General features: G+C 31.0%; 1 protein-coding gene across 1 annotated transcript; it reads left to right on the top strand.

Moving 5' to 3' along the window:
- The first annotated feature begins 6,339 nt into the window (after positions 1–6,339).
- Positions 6,340–19,959, top strand: LOC125076232 (multidrug resistance protein homolog 49-like). The gene is made up of 26 exons (XM_047688295.1): positions 6,340–6,479; positions 7,028–7,076; positions 7,214–7,410; positions 7,807–7,951; positions 8,997–9,097; positions 9,335–9,506; positions 9,925–10,049; positions 10,551–10,746; positions 10,827–11,051; positions 11,310–11,496; positions 11,631–11,773; positions 11,859–12,067; positions 12,524–12,618; positions 12,701–12,877; positions 13,695–13,810; positions 14,295–14,435; positions 14,520–14,702; positions 14,921–15,124; positions 15,673–15,802; positions 15,897–16,092; positions 16,231–16,393; positions 16,479–16,673; positions 17,948–18,157; positions 18,658–18,804; positions 19,352–19,460; positions 19,750–19,959. Exons 1-26 carry the CDS (start codon positions 6,454–6,456, stop codon positions 19,836–19,838), a joined length of 3,930 nt encoding a protein of 1,309 aa, XP_047544251.1. The 5' UTR covers positions 6,340–6,453; the 3' UTR covers positions 19,839–19,959.
- Positions 19,960–20,976: the final 1,017 nt, after the last annotated feature.

Genomic DNA, 20,976 nt, shown 5'->3' with positions numbered 1-20,976 from the left:
CTTCCGGAAAGACGATACCTGCGATTAATCTGTATTTTGGTACATATACTCGTATGTGTGTACGTCGACACGTTGTTCACGAATATGATACACAATTTTACTAATTTTTACGTATTTCATTTTCAATGTTTATGAGTTATTTTTTCAAGTTTATTACAACGTTTTTATGTTTATGTTTATAAGTATTTATTTTTGTCTTTCTTCGATATTTATTTTGTATAGAGCGTGTCGTTTCGCGGAAAAATGTGATAATGCGATTAAATGTTATGTGATGTGCGACAATTATTATTATTCACTTCTTGCTCAGCGAGTAAAAATACATAAGTATACCTACACAATATCAAGGAACAAAATAGTATGGGCTTTTTGGAAATATATATCCAAGAATGATGATAATATCATGTTTTGTTCTCAAGCAATACGAAGCAACTAAGTACAATCCATTTCATTTGATAATTGCGCAATGAACACCTGATAAGATTATTATTCATTATTATGAGAGTAAATTATGTTTCATATTTATCAGACAATTGAAATCAACTTTTCTGGCCATTGACTTACCATTATTATTTATAGTAAACAATTAATACTATAAATAATGATATTTTTCTTATTTTTAAACATCTAAAAGATATTAAGCTATATTAAAAAATCACAACTCTGCATATAAAACAATCATTAGTAGGTATTACTTTTAAAATGAGCAAATAAAATTATTGAATTTTGTCTAGTAAAATTAGTAAGTAAATTATTTATATAATTTAATTCTCATTCTGTTCCAGGATCTCTAACAAATAATTGAATCATTAATTAATTTTTTATAATATATAGACATATCAATAAGATCATAGTGTAATAAAAATATTACCATGCACTCATAATCATCCACGCCACTTGTCTGATAAGACATTCCTTATAGTGGCGAATGTCAGATTAATAAGGAAATGGGCGTTAAATAACATTATGAAATATTTTCTTCGTATTCGAGATGTTAATGTTGTGTAATATCACGCATATGCATTGAATTTCTTTATCCAAATAGCCTCTCTATAAATTTATGCGAATACTACTAATACAACTAGTACTTGAATCGTTCAGTACGATTTATTTTTCTGTTCAAACTTCATCATTTTGAACATGAAATTGAATTATAAAACTTGAAACCTTATCTGTGTAAGGTATCGAATAAAGCCTTAAGCCTTAATTGCAATCAAAGGCTTTAAGCAAATCCCGCTTTTTTCTAATCACTTTACGCATTGCTTAAACAATTTCAATTGTGTCTATCATAAAATATATATATATGTAATTCTGTGTTATTTTCACAGTTATTCGCTGATGAAGGTAGACGTGAACTATCGGTCTGCAGGACATAACATTCCGTAACGTAACATTCTAAATATTAGTGATACGTAATTCCAAAAATTGACTCTTCTGATTTATACCTATATGGTAAATGAAATAAAAAATATCACATCTTATTATGATTATTAATTGTATGATTTTGTATGTTGATATTCCTTTATAAGTACCGTCTCTAAAGTATAACACGCGTTACTGCTGTAAAATATGTATAGAAAGATACATACGTAAATGTAAAATTAGATAAGGCGACGTTTGCAAATGTAATCATTTATGGATGGAGTTGTAGGCAAACTTTTACGAGTTTTACTGCTCATCAGGTCGTAAAGATATTATCTCGTAGCATTTGAACCAGGAAACAAATTCCTTTTGGGATTAGGAAATTACTAAATCTTACAAATCATAATTACCATTAAATGAAAAACTAAACAATAAATTTAAAACAAATCTTTGGTTTGGATGGATTTTGTTACTTATTCGAGCCAAACCGCTGATATAATTTGTCACACATATAGATAATCGGGATCGGGAATAGGTACTTTTACTTAACATGAACTGCCTGTAAATTTCTTTCTGCTGGGCAAGGCCTCTTCTCTCTTAGAGGAAAAGGTTTGGAGCATATTCCACCTCGCTGCTCCAATGCGGCTTGGTGGATACACATACTGCAGAATTTCGTTGAAATTAGACACATGCAGGTTTCCCCACAATGTTTTCCTTTACTGCCGAGCACAAGATGAATTATGAACACAAATTAAACACATGAAAATCAGTGCTGATTACCTGGGTTTTAACTCGCAATCTCGGTAAGATGCAAGCGTTCTAAACATTGGGCCATCTCGGCTTTATGGGCGTGCGTATTATATATTAATTATTAAGAGAATAATGTATTAAAAAATGTATTTATTTCATATCACCCATATTTAGAGTTAAAAATAATTTTACCTAAAGGCTTAAATCAAATTTCAATAAAAAACTAATCGTTTAGTTATAGGAGAGTCCTATCAAATATTATTTGATATATTTTCTAAATGCAAGTGACAATTAAAATCACTACTGCGAAGCGTGGAGACGCGCGTCGCTTGTTAAAAAAATAAACAAGATCTTATTGATGTCATTGTCTATATTAAAGCGTATTCAAGGACTTGGTAATAATGTAACCTTTGTCCAGTGCTGCACAAGCTACGTAAACTGAAAGAAGAAGCTGGCAATTGTCTGGTCTTATATAAATTAGACGGTGTTATTATTATTGACTTGATTGATTTCTTGTATTAAACCCATATAGTAACAAAGGTTTGTAGTGTGATAACAAAACCGAATCTATGTAATCTTTATGTGATTCTGGCGATATTTATTGTGTTTATTTACAATTATTTTTAATCAATACTCTAAAAATATAATATATTGGTATAAGCGAATACAAATGGAATATTTTATAAATGTAAAATTATATGGTATTTTTATTAATCCGTGAAACTTTGTTACTATAAGTACAAGATACAAGACATCTTAGTTCTCAATACCCAATACCTGTGTGAAAAGTCCCAATACCTGTGTGCGGGTGTGACCACTGACTTATATTTAAATAAAACTTCGTCTTATAATAAGTATTATGCAAAATAATATATTGTTAACATTTGTGAAATTTGTCACGGACGACTTTTATAAGCCTAGATCTTGAGGTATTTCCTCAATATAAAGACAATCACAATATATATTTTCAAGACCGGGCGGGAAGTTAAAATTTTTGATTTGAAAAACTAATTTTATCTACCACTCTCTTTCATATGAAAGGGAGTAAAAAAATAATAAAAGATAAAAGAAAAAAGAATATAAAAGATGAGAAAGAAAGGTTATATTATTAATTTGTTATTTCATTTTACAGATCTAAAAATTTTACGTATTAATTTCAGATTTTGAAAAGGGAAGTTCTTGGGATGGCCTTGGGACTACAGACGAAAGGAGGTCTCTAGTAATTATTTTACAAATTAATTAGAACAACTTCTTTCTTCTCTTCAGGAACATTAAAATAGACATTAATAAACTTCAAAAAAGCATGCCACACTTGCTTTTTGGCCAATAGTTGGACTAAGTATGTATAAAACACTAGTAAAGTACGATAACGTATTGTCATGCAAACCAAGATAAGAAATCTATCTTGGATGTTATAGTTCTAGTAGTCCGACACTCATCTATCTATCTATATAAATAATTAAATGTTAAATGCTTTTAACTATTTATTTTTGTCAAATTTAATTAGAACTTCCCGTTAAACGTTTTAATTCCTTTATTTTTTAATATTAGACTAGGTTCCGAAAGCATCGGGAGGAGGAGGGCTGTATTAAATACCCGATGACTTCTGAGAATGTATATGAAAAATTTCATGATGCTAAGATGATTTCATGATAATGCAAATGAGCCAACTATTTGTAAGTGGTTACCATCGCCCATAGACAGTGGCGCTGTAAGAAATATTAACCATTCCTTACATCGCCAATGAGCCAGCAACCTTGAGAACTAAGATGTTATGTGCCTTTAGTTACACTGGCTCACTCACCCTTCAAACCGGAACACAACAATACTGAGTAATGCTGTTTTACGGTGGAATATCTGATGAGTGGGTGGTGCCTAGTACTTTTGTGTGTAATATTTTAAATATTATAAGCCGTAGACATTTTTGACATATATAATAAAATGAAAATGAGATAATTTTGTATGTATATGTATTGTGCAATGATATAAGTCAAAAATATAGTCAGAATCATCACAAAGTACGGCACTAATCTTTACCTTAACTGAAATTATTTAATATGTCGATGCATAAACAAGAAGCAATTGAAGCAGTGTGTGATCTCAAATACTCTTCATTTGGCCGAGAGATAGAAGTGAAGACACATATATCTTTGTTCTGGTATAGAAAATAACAGATGTCTGTTATTTACGTTTATTATATATTATATATATTAGACATTTATAAGTCAATGATTTGTTTGTGGCAGAAATATGTTAGGTTAGGTTAAACATGTTATATGAATTTTAATATATTATAATATGTACTAGCACATAGTCTGGAATTTATTTAATTATCGATATAATATCGAGTGTGAGAATAACTCTTATGTAAATAATATTAAAAAAAAAGAATATTACAGTATTACCACGAATCATAATGACATTAGAATATTATAAAATTCTATTGTACGTTTTATATTATAGTAATAATCTTGGTAGCAACTGCTAGAACTATTGTTATGTAGTATTCATTAATTATTAACCCTCGCCCAGGGTTACCACTTCATAAAATAATAGATAAATAAATATTACAGAAATTGCACGGTTTAGATTTGTTGATAGTCATAATGAATCAACATCTTATCATCATTGAGAAAATATTACGCAACCATAATAATCCTTTAACTATTCAGGATAAGATTTAGAACTCATAAAAGTTTTCTAAATATAAAAAAATGCAAATCATTGAGATGGCTATGGCAGTCAATACACAAATAATTTACGTCTCCGCAATTTATTATCAATTGACTAGTGACACGCTCATGCCTATTTCATTTAACTGATACGGAAGATTCAGCGTAGCCATATTTCATGAATATCAAATCTGTAATTGATTATTAGTACAAACAATACTGTTTATGGTACGCTTGTATTAACAATTAATTGAAATTAATTCGATAGAATTTAAGATATTATGTATGTAACGTCAGAATAACTGTATTAAAAATAATCTTGAAAGCAAATACCTGGTTTTCTTTTAATTCCTGATTGAATTATTTATGAAAATGCTTATTAATATGAAACTTTTATTGATGTGCCTTGGGGATAAGTTCGGCCGATTCGTACGCTATGACGGCAAACATTATTTTGACGCTCTATTATTAATTTTACTTCTGCCGTCACAACCCCTCTTTAATGACTCGTGACGTGTAAACTATATATGTACATACATCGTGAATGTATATAACTATAAAGACAAGTCATCCGTCCCGACTTCACGTGGGTACAATAAGGGTATATATAACTTATTAATTAAAGAACAAAAAGTAAAAAAACAATCTCTATATTTTGTGTCTAAAAAGAAATAGACATTTTTGGCTTTTCTCTGCTACTATATATACTATATAGTAAAACAAAATAGATCCCGCCGTCTGTACGCTTAGAAACTACGCAACGGGTTTTTATGCATACATAATCGCATAAAAACATATATATAGTATACATATGTATGTGTATATACCTTATTTTTGAATTACTCTGTTTATTGTTGAAAACCGCATAAAACCCGTTGCGTAGTTTATAAGTTTACAGATGGCGGGATCTATTTTGTTTTATACTATGTAGAAATTAATAAATATATACTTTTTTTATACATTAATTAAAAATTTAGTAAATGGAGCCTTATATACTGTATTGGGAATATACATATAAGTTAAATATATGATTTAGTTAAATGAAAATTTATTTTAAACTGTCAGACCAGAAATTCTTGCTTACATAATCATAATAGGTCCGTATAATTAAATCAATGTCTAATTTAGCTCTATATGTATATTAAAAAAAAACAATTGTATGTATGTCCGAACTTTTTTCGTTTGGCCGAAATTCAACAATATTTTTGACTGAAATGACTTTTTTCATTAAGCGTGCCAAGGACTGCACGTTCTGCGTCCCAACTTCAAGATGGCATACTTATATGAATAAACTTAACTCATTCTATGTAAAAAGTACTTTGTACCGCGTTGCCAGTCAAAATTACTTTTTTAAGGACGTGTCTTTAAAATTTGTATCGAAATGAAGCAGTAATGTCTCATTTTTAAATGAAGTATGTAATAATTTATAGGTCTAATATATTATTATGTTACGAGTGAAAAGCAATTATATTATCTCTGTGTTTAGAGATGATACGCCCGAGCACGGGTATATTACATGAGTCTCGGAGAGTCGCGTCTTTAATAATAAACTATCGGTCGTGCACGCCGCCTGAATCTCCGCGAGTTCATTGAAAATTCAGCGGTTACTCTCGCTACGAACGCAAGAATCTTATCTGATGTAATATACTGCTGAAAACATACCGCTACAATTATGAGGGATAAAAAGAAAACGCCTCAGTAAGTTTCTATATTATATTAAAACTAGTTTAAATATATTAATAATATTGGCAGTTATTTGACTAGAGGGAAAGTGCTACGCGAATATTTTTTAAATGAAAACAGTGTTTATAAATAATATAATATCTTAAGCAACATTGCACTCATGCACATTGAAAGAAAATATTCATAACTATTAAATTTTCTAAGCTTTTGCGACATATTAATATATTATTATTTTTCTGTAACTGGCTTTCTAGAACTTTTATTTCATATAAATAGTCCATTTTATGTTTTTGAGGTAATATTATAATATTTTATTAATATATGTTAAAAATAGCTTTGTGACATCAACTCGTATTTCATGATGGATAAAATATGGTTTTGGAGATTGACAATCATTCCATTCTATTTATTTTTCTATCAAACTAAACAACACATATATAGAAAATTTTGAACAGCAGTGCTTAATAAAAAAAAAGTAAAATTTAATTATGTCATTCAAATACACTATTTTTTCTAATCTTTCGCAATTAAATAAATTTTATTTTGTGTTTTATTTTTTACAGAAAATCGCCAGATAACGAACCAGACCTAAAGTTATCATATTTCCAAATTGTAAGTAAAAGTAGATATTATAATAATTCGAATATTAATTAACTCTTATTTCTCTTATTCTATGCTATGTATAATGTCAAACATATGCAATGTAACTGAATATTTCTTGTGCTTAACATATGATTGAATTGCAATAGTTTCGCTACGCAACATGCACGGAATTGCTGGCCACAATCGTCGGTATATTAGCCGGTCTACTCAGCGGAGGCGGCGTCTGCTACAACCTCGTACAGTTCGGCGAGTTAAGCACTGCTTTCGTAGAGAGAACAGCCCAGCAAGATCAACTATCGAGCTACATGCCTCTTACGAGTTTTTTTGGAGGAGGTCGGAGGCTGTAAGTTTACTTAAAATATGTAATAGCTATCCTATAAAACTTAAAAAATAAAGGGGTGTGATGAAGTATATACACAAGTATAGTCAGCCACAAAATATATGATTTGACAAATAATTAATTAATATATTTTTAGTCAGTATTCGTTATATTGGTTATATTGATTGGAATGCAATAAAACTTGAAGCAGATCGTTCCTAATAATATAGTCACTTGATATGATCTATAATGACTGTATTCACTTCAAGAGTACATTTTCCTTTAAATTATCGACTGATAAGCCACTAACATAACTATTGGGAATATATATTTTCATATCATAACACTTAATTTTTAATTATTAAATTTTAATATATTAACAGAAATTAAATAATATACATATTTTATTCTTCAATTCAGATGTAATGCTTCGAACGAGGAAAATATGAAAGCTCTCGTAGAGGATGCAACCGCAATGGCAATAGGAATGTTCATTAGTATTGGAATATCCTTGATATTGTGCATGCTCTCTGTGTCTCTTATAAGCTGGAGCGCCTTGCGACAGGTATTGACCATATTATATGTATAAATAATAAAAAAATAATAACAATATATTTGTTGATTTTGTAAAAGTAGCTAGCTGTTAAAATTGCGCTTCGGTAAATTGTCGGTGTAAATCGCGAGTATAAAATTGCCTTAGAGTGTTGTTAATATCGATACCTACTTGTGCGTTTGAACACATTGCTCTACTATAGTTTTGCGCAACTGTAAACAAAATTAATTGTCTTGATTGACGACCTTGTCTCGGATTGTCTCAGAAGCTTTATGATTACAATTTCAACAAATTGTTAATATTACATAAGTCAACATTATTTTAATATAAAGATCCTTTTTGTTAAACGATTCTATTCTAAAATATTTATATTTTAATGAAAGAAGTTCAAGATTAGCGAATAATTATAATTAATGTTTCGGATAAAATTACAAAAACTTCGTCGATTCTAGTTTTTTTTTTATATAATACAGGTGTGTAATAATTTTGTAGCAGTTGTAGTCTTGCAAGTTAAATTTTAAATGTGTAGATTAGGTTTCAGAAGTTAAGATTATTTCCATCAAATTTAATATCAATTCATCACTTAAGAAATTTGTATAAGAATTTAAAGTGACTATGAATATTTTATAATTCAAGCACAAATTTTAATAAATAATCAAGTAGTCATCGTGCAATTCTTACAAAAGTTCAGTTCTTTATATAGGATCAATTTACTTAATACAGCTGAATTTACGTATATTAACGTCGAAAATTTTTACATAAAAATGGCAAAGGTTCAAAACTGGGCACATCTTAATTATCATATGCTTAATTAGTACATACAATTCATCTCATGCTCGGTGGTGAATGAATAGATCGTCAGAAAACAAGCACGTGTCGGATGAAATCCTGCCACATAGTAACTGCATTGAGCGGTATGGTAACAAATGTTTCAAACCTAAAAAGAGAATGGATTGGTCCAGATTTGGAACATTTACAGGCTATTTACAATTATTTTTTTATATTTAATCATTAATCTATTTTATTATTATATATATATTTTATTTATTTTCACTAGATCACAAGAATACGTCTACTATTTTTAAAAACAGTATTGCGGCAAGACATGGCGTGGTTTGATACAGATAATGAATTTAATTTGGCCTCTAAAATGTCTGAGTAAGTAAACCTCTTTCATGTAAAGTAAACACAATGATCAACTGATTATCTTTGTATTTTATTTATATATTAACGATAAAATAAAAGTACTGCACAATAATTACGGGGATGTAAAGGGGTGTTCCCCCATTCGTATTTCAACGTATTTTTCGGTTATCTATAAAATACCATTTTTCTCAAGTAATCTTTACTAACATTAAAAACAGTTGAATTAAAAATATGCATAATTAATTACAGGAATATGATGAAACTCAAAGAAGGAATGGGGGAGAAGATCGGAGTGGTTTCAAATCTTATCGGAACAGCTATAATCTGTCTCTGTCAGAGTTTTCCAATGGGCTGGGAATTAACTCTCGCGTGTGTCAGTGTTGTACCATTTTCAATAGCAGCATCGGTTGTTTTATCTAACGTAAGCATGTATGAAGTGGTATTAAAAGATGTTATCGTAAAATATTTGCATTATGATTAATATTTATAGTATTATTAAATCCTGGTATAACACGGGCTAATACGCTTCATCGTTTGCCTTTATTAGTTTTGTTACGTATTATTTTTCAGGAAAACATCGTTAAAATCAAATGCATTAATTTTATTTTTTTATTTTTAATTCAGAATAATATAAACATAAACTTTAGTAATATGAGCCTTTTATTGGTAATTAGTTTTTATTGGTAGATCAGATTATTTTTTGTATACCGAATAATATTATTATATTTTTTTTTGTGATAATGAATAATGCTGTCTAACTATGCTAATACGTATATTATATGTACATGTTTGTTTATAATACACACAATTCTCACAGTGCCTCGTTTTATTTTTTTCAGTATCAAACTAAATCTTCCATTCGAGAAATGGAATCTTACAGTCAAGCTGGCAAGCAAGCGGAAGAAGTTCTTAAATCTATAAAAACCATAGTGGCATTTGGTGGAGAAGATAAAGAAGTTCATAGGTTAAATTATTTAATATTCATAATTAATCAATAAATTAATCGTGCTTAGTGCTAGTGCGTCCTGAAGAATATTAGAGAACAATTTATTAAGGAGAAGAGGTTGAAACTTGGGTTTAGATCTATGTATTTCACTCACGAAAGCGCGCCATACGACGTCCACAGTTATAGTATCGGAGTTGGTTAGAATTTAGTGAAGTTCGTGTTTATAAGATGTGTTAGATTAATTATTAACTCTCTTTTGTTTTGTTGTCATTACTCACATGAGTAATGACAACAAAACAAAAAGATTATGATTACCTTTTTGTTATCTTGTTTTGTGTGCAGTTTAATGAGTATAATGCCTTCATGTTTGAATAGATAGATCTATATATGTGTGATACAGTTTATCTACATACGCTCTTTCGATTTTTCTTTCTACCCCGAGCACTAGCTGAATTATTAATGTCAAATACTATTTACTTATTGATATGTAATTTTAATAGAGTTTATTGTATCTTACAGGTATCGTCGCCTTTTAGATCCTGCAGAATTATATGGTCGTAAACGTGGCCTCTATACTGGATTGGGTACAGGTTTTAATTGGGTTCTCACATACTCCCTTAACGCTATCGGTCTGACGTATGGCGCGAGGCTTGTTCTCATCGACGCTGATAAACCCACTGACGAGCGAAAATATCTCGTTGGCGTTGTATTCAGCGTTAGTATATTTAAACTATCTCAATTATTAATCACTTTTGGTACTAGGGATTATTGATAAAAATCTTAATAATTTTACAGATTCTCTTCTGTGTTTACATGGCTACGCAGTCGATTACTTTTTGTGTTCCTCATGCAGAGATATTTGCCGCTGCTCGTGGAGCTGCCGCTAGTATTTTTTCCCTGCTCGATAGAACACCTCAAATCGATGCTCTTGACAAGGGAGGAGTATCGCCTAGGCGAGTCTTAGGAGAGATCACACTAGAAGATGTCCACTTCAGTTATCCATCAAGACCCAATGTCAAAGTAAGATATAATTTAATGTGATTTTACCTCAGTAATTTTAAAAAACAATTAAGAAAATTACATTTTATAACATACGAATATATGTTTGTGTAACTTGATCTAATTAAGCAATATATGAATATGAAGTTTAATAACCGGCCTGTCAAGGCTATGAGGCATTATTTTAAAATAATAATGAAAAAGAAATAAAAATTCCTTTTCATTTGGAAAATAATAAAATAATCAATTTAATTACCATTATGTAACGTGTGATTCCAGGTTCTTCAAGGGATCTCTCTGCACATTAAAGCCGGTGAATGCGTGGCACTTGTAGGCTCCTCGGGTTGTGGAAAATCAACAATACTTCAACTTTTACAAAGATTATATGATCCACTGCTTGGTGTAGTGAAACTTGACGGGAAAAACGTGAAAAATTTAAACTTGGGCTGGCTTCGGTCGTCTTTAGGTGAATATATGACCTTATGAATATAAATCTTTATTCATTATTTTAACACGAATGTATAAAAACTTTTGTGGCATGCGTTAATTACAAAGCATTTTAATAGGCGTGAATATATTACATATATGTAAGTTGTGTAGGTGTGGTGGGTCAAGAGCCGGTGCTGTTCCGAGGTACAATTCATGACAACATAGCTATCGGCAGTCCTGAGGCGACTCGGGAGGATGTTCAAAGAGTCGCTGATATAGCATATGCACATGATTTTATCACACATCTTCCAAATGTGAGTGTTATGTTTACGTAAATATAATACAGAATTGAATAGAATAAAAGTAATACGATTATAATAAAAAATATCTTATCTAAAGGGCTACGACACTCTTATTGGAGAGAGAGGAGCGTCTCTCTCTGGTGGTCAAAAGCAGCGAATCGCGATCGCTCGCTCTCTGCTTCGTGAGCCGGCAGTGCTTCTACTAGACGAGGCAACATCTGCGCTCGATAATCAGTCAGAGCGCCAAGTGCAAGCGGCATTGGATAGAGCTAGCGAAGGTCGAACTACTCTCATGGTTTCGCACAGGTACTTATTTTTGTATTATATTTTCTTAATCCTTAACAAATGAACCTGCAATGACACCCTATCCAAAGTAATACATGTATTTAACAATGCGACGCAGTATATAAATTTATCAGTTTTTAGCTAAAATTTATTTTGAATATGCACTCTACATTATAAATCCATTTTAAATTATAATGAAATTGAAGGCTTTTATAACGCTATACGGCTAAATGCACGCGGTTGTGATCACGAGTTGTTGCTACAAATATATTTGTGAATCTTTTGCAATAATTATCTAAGACATTGTACACGTTTTACCTGTTTCTTTCGATTATGATATTTCATCGCAATTTTCCATATTTAAATTAAAAGTAAATGAAGTAAAATACATTATAACAATACAAGTATTCGTTTCCTTTAATCTATTTCCTAGAAATTTAAGTGATTATTAATTGAAATGATATTATTACTTTTTAGATTGTCGACAATAGTAAATGCTGATCGTATTATCTGTATGGACCAAGGAGTGATCGTTGAACAAGGAACTCATGAAGAGCTCATGAAGGCTAAAGGTATAGTATCATTGATAAGGTGTAATAATGCATTGTTTTCATAATATTTTATTTTTCTTAAGAACAAATATTGTGTGTAAAGGATTTTATTACAAACTTGTGACCACTGGAAATGAAAATAAGGAACCCGATGTGATAGAAACTTTGCCTGAAGAAGAAAATGGAGATGCTGACATTGGAGATTTGGCTGTTGTATCCAGGACAGAAGTTAAACGACGATCAACAAGAAGATTAGTTAGGCACCATTCTACTAAAAGAGGTAATATGCTTTCATTCTATATTAATTTATGTATGGAACATTAATTACAAAAAAAATCAAAAAACAGTAGTACAGAGAGGTCAGGTCTATGCATAATATCGGAGCTAAAGACTGCTTTTAACAATGAAGGAATACTGACAGTTGCATCAAGATATACTTACAGTAATATTGATAACTTTGTTTAAATCAGTAATCATTATTGTATGAACATGAGAAGAATGAGCTTATAACGCCAAGCTTCCGACTTCGCAAAGTCAATAAATCCCTCTTGGGGCAAGGTATTCTGTATGTCGTCCCTATAATAAAATTTCGCATATATAATATTTAACTTTGCGGATATATAATTTGAAATCGTTTGTTATAAATATTAATAGATCAAAATAAAGCGTAGACCTAATACTTGTTGACTTTCAGGCAGGATATATTATATATAATTTTATTTAACGAACATAACATTGTATTTCTAATGATGGAAAAAAGTAATTATTGAGTAAATATAGAATCTACATTTACTTTTAATATAGTTCGGTAAGATGACGATTTGAATCAACAATCAAGTCAACTTGAATGAAGTGCATTTTGATTTTGGATGATCAAACGTATTTTTAGGTGCAATATTTTCAATCTTTTTCCGGTAACAGAACAAAGTAGCAAAGTAAAAAAACGAAAAAAGTACATCGATATCAATAAAATCACCAAATTTCAAAAACCCCGCACTTTATAAATTACTGGACTGTGTAAAGCAAATAATTCACGTTTATTAATCGAGTTTAATAATATAATAGAGTTTAACTCTTAATTGACTATTTCATTTTAGAATCGCATGATTGGATGACACCTCGTGGATCTATAACATCCGTTATGTCTACCGGCTTACAGAGCTTCGTATATAACGCTGAATATGACTCTGGAGACGAAAAAGAAGACGATGAAGTATGTAGTACTGTAGCTTTTAAAATATGTATATTATAATAAAGAGAATATACGTACGATAAGTTGAAAATGTACTCGTTAGGGTACGATTATGTTTTTAACTTAACGGTTACCCTAACGTACAATATTTCAGCGGTACAAATGATCTTACGCGATATTATTGACTTGTTGATTTATCATTAACATTTTATTGTTATGAAACTTTAAAACCTAACCTAACCTAACTTTACACCGAATGAATAATTTGAACAAGATAAAATAGGATACAACTTTCTTATTTATTTAAAGAGAGCTGAGATGGCGGACAAGAAAACTGTCATGTGTTTAAATTGTATCTAGAAATCATCTCGTATTAGGCGATTAAGAAAAATGTTACGACGAAATCAGCACGAGTCGAAAGACAATATGTGATATTGTCAAACTTTTTCTCTCATAGGGCTGTTATTTTATTTTCTATATACTTATATTTTATTGTGTTGTCTAGGAAGTTAAGCCCGTTAGCGACTGGCAACTCCTAAAACTGAACGCTCCAGAATGGCCATACATAGTAATTGGTTCAATTGCTGCATTTATTCAAGGCTCATGTTTCCCTGTTTTCGCTTTACTATTTGGATATACCTCAGGGGTACGTTATAAAAAATGACTACGATATTTATGAAATCCATTGAAAGGCAGTTATTAATATTTTTTTTATTTTTTACATTTATAGATTTTCGTTTTGCCTGACCGTGACGATATTGTATACTATGCCGACTTCTATTCAGGCATGTTTCTTGTGGTAGCCGCGGTCGCTGGATTATCAATGTGTCTCCAAAGTACGACATTCACCAACGCTGGACTCAAGATGACTACTCGACTTAGACAACAGTATTTCTCTGCTTTACTCAGACAGGTATATAGTTTAACTTATAACAGATAAATAATTGGTAATGCAATTGTTACATTATTCTGTAGTTGTTTTGGGATATAAAACTAAAATGAATAAAAGCAAATATTTATTTTTCATTATAAATTTATTTTATTTTTAATACATTTACATAGTTTTTTTTTATATTCGCATAAATCTATAACAAAATACACTACATGCGACTATACTAAATTTTTTTTAAGGAAATCGCTTTCTTCGATAAAGAATCTAATACAGTGGGTGCATTATGCGCAAGATTAAGTGGTGACGCAGCCGAGGTCCAAGGGGCAACGGGCTTGAGAATTGGACTGATTTTACAAGGAACAAGCTCAGTTGTTGTCGGGTTTATTATGGCCATTTGCTATAATTGGAAATTAACGCTTGTCGGCACTGCATTCTTACCTCTTGTTAGTATATGATTTTTTTTATGTTTTATAAGCAAACTTACCACTAACCACATATTAACCTCAAGAACTTCAATTGATACTATCTGGTATTAGATAAATTAACTAAAAACGTTTTGTTTTCAAGTTAGTTTATATATTTATAAACTGGCGTTTAACTTGTCTGACAGCTTATAAGTCCTGGGCTCAAATACAGGGTTAAAGAATATTAGATTTAGCTTATTAGAAATGTTCAAGAGCATCAACGAGTTTGACTTGACAGTATTTACACTAACATGCCTCCTGGAACGGTCCCAGTCGTTTCAGATTTACCGTCCCAGCGGTTTATAAGAGTGAGGGAATGGATAGTGTATTTGTTTTTAAATGCACTTGAGATTGGCGCCGTGGGTAAAAACAATCAGGAAGAATTCATCATCCTCATAAATTTAATTAATTGGTATTATATGAGTTTTAGCCCGCATTGTTAAAAGCTGACGGCGTAGCTGTAACTAATGTTACTGCTACGCCGTCATTATTGAATCTTAAAAATAATGCTTAAGTTATAATTATAGATGGTCGGAAGTATTTGGTTAGAAGGTATAATTTCGCAAAAATCTCAATCTGACGAACGCGCCGCAATGGAATCGGCGACGTCAATTGCAACCGAAGCTGTGGTCAGCATCAGAACTGTCCAAAGCTTAGGTGAGATACCTTTCGAATAATTAATTTATATTGAAGAAAAAAAAATTTACTAAAATCTACAAGTTCGTTCGTTTATACGTTTGAAATATTACAGGTGTGGAAAATGTATTCCTCGAAAAATTCAAGGAAGCGCTAATACTTTCGTGCGCAGCCGTCGCTAAAAAGACGAGATTGCGAGGTCTCGTACTGGGTTTAGGGGTGTACGTTCCGTTCATGTCCTATTGCAGCGCCACCGTTTATGGCGCGGTTCTTGTCGCTAATGAAGAAGTCGAATACAAATATGTTATGCTGTAAGTCGAAGATATACCTAACCTACCTACTAGAAATAGCTGATATGAAATAAATATTCTAATTATTCTTAATCATTTAAATTCATTTGTATTTGTATAAAGGAGATCAAATATTTATCAGACAATTTTCCTTTCCAGGGTCAACGAAGCTCTCATGTATGGTGCGTATATGTTAGGACAATCACTAGTTTACGCTCCCAGTTTCAACTCGGCCAAAGCTTGTGGGGCGAGGATTTTATCGATTATTAATAGAGAACCTAAGGTGAAAACAGAAACTGGAATTAGGGACAGAAAAGATTGGGTGAGCAATAGATCTTTCAATGAAATCATATCGTTATTATTTAAATAAGGATAACACTATCCAAATTAATAAACACATAATTTAGGTCGCTTCAGGAAACTTTAGCATCAAGGATGTCGAGTTCAGTTATCCAACAAGACCTCACCAGAGAATACTGAAAGGGGTGGACTTAAAAGTTGAAGCTGGTAAAACAGTTGCTCTAGTTGGAGCATCGGGTTGTGGCAAGTCTACCATCCTACAACTCATGCAAAGGTTTTACGATCCTGAAACTGGCAATATTGTAAGTATATACCTGGAATATAAAATTTTCGGCTTTATTATTATAATATTTTTTTATAAAGTATTAATACATGTGTGATACGTTTCCTGGCTGTCGGTATATTTCTATATAAAAAAAGTTTTGGTATGTTTTATTTTCATATTTCAAAGTATAAGTCTTTGACATCTGTCATTTTCGTCGTGACTACCCAGCTTGTTCCCAGGTGACCATTAAGACACTGAACACATTGACTAGACACTGTACAAGTGCAATTACTTATATATTTATAATAGTAACTTTACCTTATAAATATATAATGGGACAATTTATGGGAACTTTAAAAACAAGACATTTAGATTTAAAAAGTGATGATTATCCTACATTCGATGCAAAAGTTGGTTTTCGATGTGCTAGAGCAAAGCGCGAAATGATAGCACCCAACGACCACCTTGTGTCTGCGCGTATACCAGTAAAGTATAGAGATTATTGCGCTCATTACCTCTTGGACTATCAAGTGTGTCGCTATAAACATATGCCTTTACTCTATAGATGTCATGAACAGAAGCATGCATACTTAAACTGTGAAAAAGACGATTATGTTCTAAGAATGAAAGAATTTGAAAGAGAAAGAAGATTAAGAGAACGGGAAATAAGAATTAAAAATACTCCTGATACTTGCTGATGTTTATAATGCTACGTAGTATTAAAATCTACTGATATAATATATAGACAACAGCTTAAATGTGTTTTTATTTAAATTGATGTCTTCTTAGTAGGTAATGATATCAGTATTTCGTTTTTAATAATTAACATTACTAAAAATATACCTATATAGGTTTTTGGTGGATGGTTTGAACAGTCGTTATTTTCTTATCTAATTATACTAAGTAAGCTGTATTCAGTCGATGATGAAGCACAATATAATAGATGATGCTTTAATGACTATATAACTTCCGCATTATTCTAGTATCTAGCTATACTCAACAGAAACTGAGGTCCTAGATTTAAACCCAGTGGGTTTTTGTCGAGATATTTGCAATAGGTGCCCAAAGTTTGGAAGTTGGTAGTGTTTACACTCACGTGTATCAGAAACGACGGAACTGAAAATGCGACGATTTGCCGTTCCGTCGGATTATATATACACGGTGCACTCTTTATAGAGCGACAAGTATCTCTAGTCCCTCAATAGAGAGTGAATCTAGTTTTTACAGAAAGTTGTAGTCTATAAAATGAGGTGCGATATTATACATTTTTACTTAGTTAAAAAAAATAACAAATACGTTCTTCGTAAATAGGAATTAGACGGGCGTGACACACGATCTTCGCTCACTCTAACAAGGCTGCGTCGTCAGTTGGGTGTTGTTCAGCAAGAGCCAGTACTTTTCGACCGGACCATTGCAGAGAATATCGCTTACGGAGATAACAACCGTAAGATCACAACGCACGAGATCATCACAGCTGCTAAAGCGGCAAATATCCACAATTTCATCGTGTCCTTGCCCAAGGTATGTAAATTCCATCAACATATATTTGTTTTTTTTTTATGCACACTACTAATAAAACACATCATATGTTTTGAATTAAGAACATGATTGATACATAAATTATGAAATAAATACAAGACGCTTGGACGTATAAAATACGTAGACTTCGTTGATAATAAAATAAACTTATTTAGCTCAGTATTCAGATAACATTCGTAGTACAGTAGCTGTTAACTTGTATAAATTTAAATATTTACGTCCTATTCGGTTATTCAAAATAAAAATTAACTATAATAAGTATTAATTCAACGTTTCATTAAAACTTTTTAGTGTATTTTTTTATTTAAAAGTCCTGGTATTGTCTACTTAGAGATATTTTATTCACATTTTAATATTTTCAATACTAAAATAAAATTAAAAATTGTTAAATGAACACATTACACTAATGACACAAGAATACCCATCAATAGCTTATTTTATATTAAATTGCACATATTAAGTTGAAATTTAATATTATCTAGGGCTACGACACAAACTTAGGTTCGAGTGGCGCTCAGCTATCTGGAGGACAAAAACAAAGAGTGTGCATTGCAAGAGCGCTCATAAGATCTCCACGACTGCTTCTTCTCGATGAAGCGACGTCTGCATTGGACGCTAATAGCGAAAGAGTAAGGGTTATTTAACTACTTGAATGAAGTAACCATAACACTGAATCAGCTCAGCGATTATAAATTTAGGGCTAAAATTCTATAACACCCTACAACTTCTATATGAATTAAAAGAAAACCAAGCTGTTTTTACTCTGATATCAGAACGTATATTAAAAAGGCATACGAATGAATATTTAGTTGTTCTATTTCCTATTTTCAAAAGATTTCCTTGATTTTTTTATCTTATTTATTCAGACCTCATGTGAGTAAGGTCGTCTGACGCTCTATCTCTCATTTTTCTTTGAAACAATAGATCTGTGCTGTAAATAGATATGTATTCATTTGTATGTCTGTGTTGTAGGTGTAATGTATCTAATAAAGAATTTATGATGAAAAGAGTTTACAAAGTTGTCTAACAAACCCTACAATATTAGGGTGTAATTCAAAGTGTATATAGACAGCATACATAGTTACCGATAATTTTGTAAACTTCAAGATTTGAATATATAATTACCAAAATTTAATTCATCATTTTTTTTTAAATTGATATTAATAATCTTTGCAGGCTGTTTCCGAAGCTCTGGAGAAAGCAGCTAAAGGAAGAACTTGTATAACCATAGCTCATCGTCTTTCAACTATCAAAGATGCTGATTTAATCTGTGTTTTAGATAAAGGTATTTATTTTTCGTTCCTAAAAGTCCGTTAGTTTAATACTATTCAGTCTTCTTCAGGCATGACATATACTGGACTAAACTAAAATCTATCATAAAGTATTTAGAATATTAAGAATAACTGTAATAATTAGTACAGGAATAAAAACAGAAAACTATAAGTGTTTTCAAATAATTTTAATTACATATCGGCCATACGTCAGACCCAACGTTTTTGGATCTGACTTTGATTGATTAATAATCTTGATTTTTGCGTTTATCAATAATATTTATTGTTATTTTTTGTTTAAAGGAAAAATCGTGGAGCGAGGAACACACAAAGAATTAATCAACTTAAAGAGCTATTATTGGCAGATGTGTAAAGGACAAAATGTAGCTTAATAAGTTCATACTTATTTATAATATGATCGCATTACAAATAAGAATTCTCAAATGTCGTAACTACTTTAAGTTGTTTGTTTCTGAATCAAGTATTATACGAAATGTATTACTTTTATAAGTTTTTTAAATAAATTTATTATTAATGAAAAAGTTTCATTGCATAATTATACTTATTATATAAATAAATATAAAGATCATTCCGAGAATAAAATTAAATGTAGTATCATTAGTAAATATTTTAAATAATGTAACTTTATTAATATTAGCAGGTTAAAATATAAGACGCCAGTCGTGGTTTCTATAAAAACGATTCTTCTTTGATAAGATCATGAATAGACTTAAAACTGAAAGCATTGTCATGTTGTTCATGCTGTTTTATTATTAAAGCGATTTTTCAAATTGAGTGGTATTCAAATACTCCTAATTCAGAATTAAGTTTTCATCCTGAAAGGCCGGCAACGCACCTGCAAACCCCCTGGTGTTGCAGATGTCCATGGGCGGTGGTAGTCACTTACCATCAGATGAGTCTCCTGCTCGTTTGCCACCTCTAACATAAAAAAAAATCTAAATATTCTGTAATTGCATATCATAGGATTCTCTAAATGAAAAAAAATATTTTTTTCGTTTCATTTCAATTACAAGTTTAATTAACAGCAAATTATATAAACTTAACTCTGTTACAATTTTTGAGCAGGTAATTATTTACAAAGATTTTTATATAAGTAAATCTTGGTGGTAGGGCTTTGTGCAAGCCCGCCTGGGTAGGTACCTACCGCCAAACAGTACTCAGTATTGTTGTGTTCCGGTTTGAAGGGTGAGCCAGTGTAACTACAGACACAAGGGAATAAATGAAAGACATTACCATAATATCAATATTACGTATTAAAATAAGAGAAAATAAAATAAAAGAAAGTTTTTCATATAATTTTATTTATTTTTTCACAATTATATTAATATTTAAATTGCACAGAAAGAGAACTACTAACAATATCACTCTAACACCATCTTTTTTGCTTTACCCTGTATTCCTTTTAATCAGAATAGCCCTCTTCTCAAACAGTAGCTTTTTGTGCTACTTTAAGCTATTTCAACATTAGTATATGGTATCTTATAACTGCCAAAATATAGTTCCATGTGC

The sequence above is a fragment of the Vanessa atalanta genome, chromosome Z (assembly GCF_905147765.1).
Source record: "Vanessa atalanta chromosome Z, ilVanAtal1.2, whole genome shotgun sequence".
In the NCBI taxonomy this organism is placed as follows: Eukaryota; Metazoa; Arthropoda; class Insecta; order Lepidoptera; family Nymphalidae; genus Vanessa; species Vanessa atalanta.
Note: the sequence above shows the minus strand (reverse complement) of the source record. Positions and strands in the feature narration are given on the sequence as shown.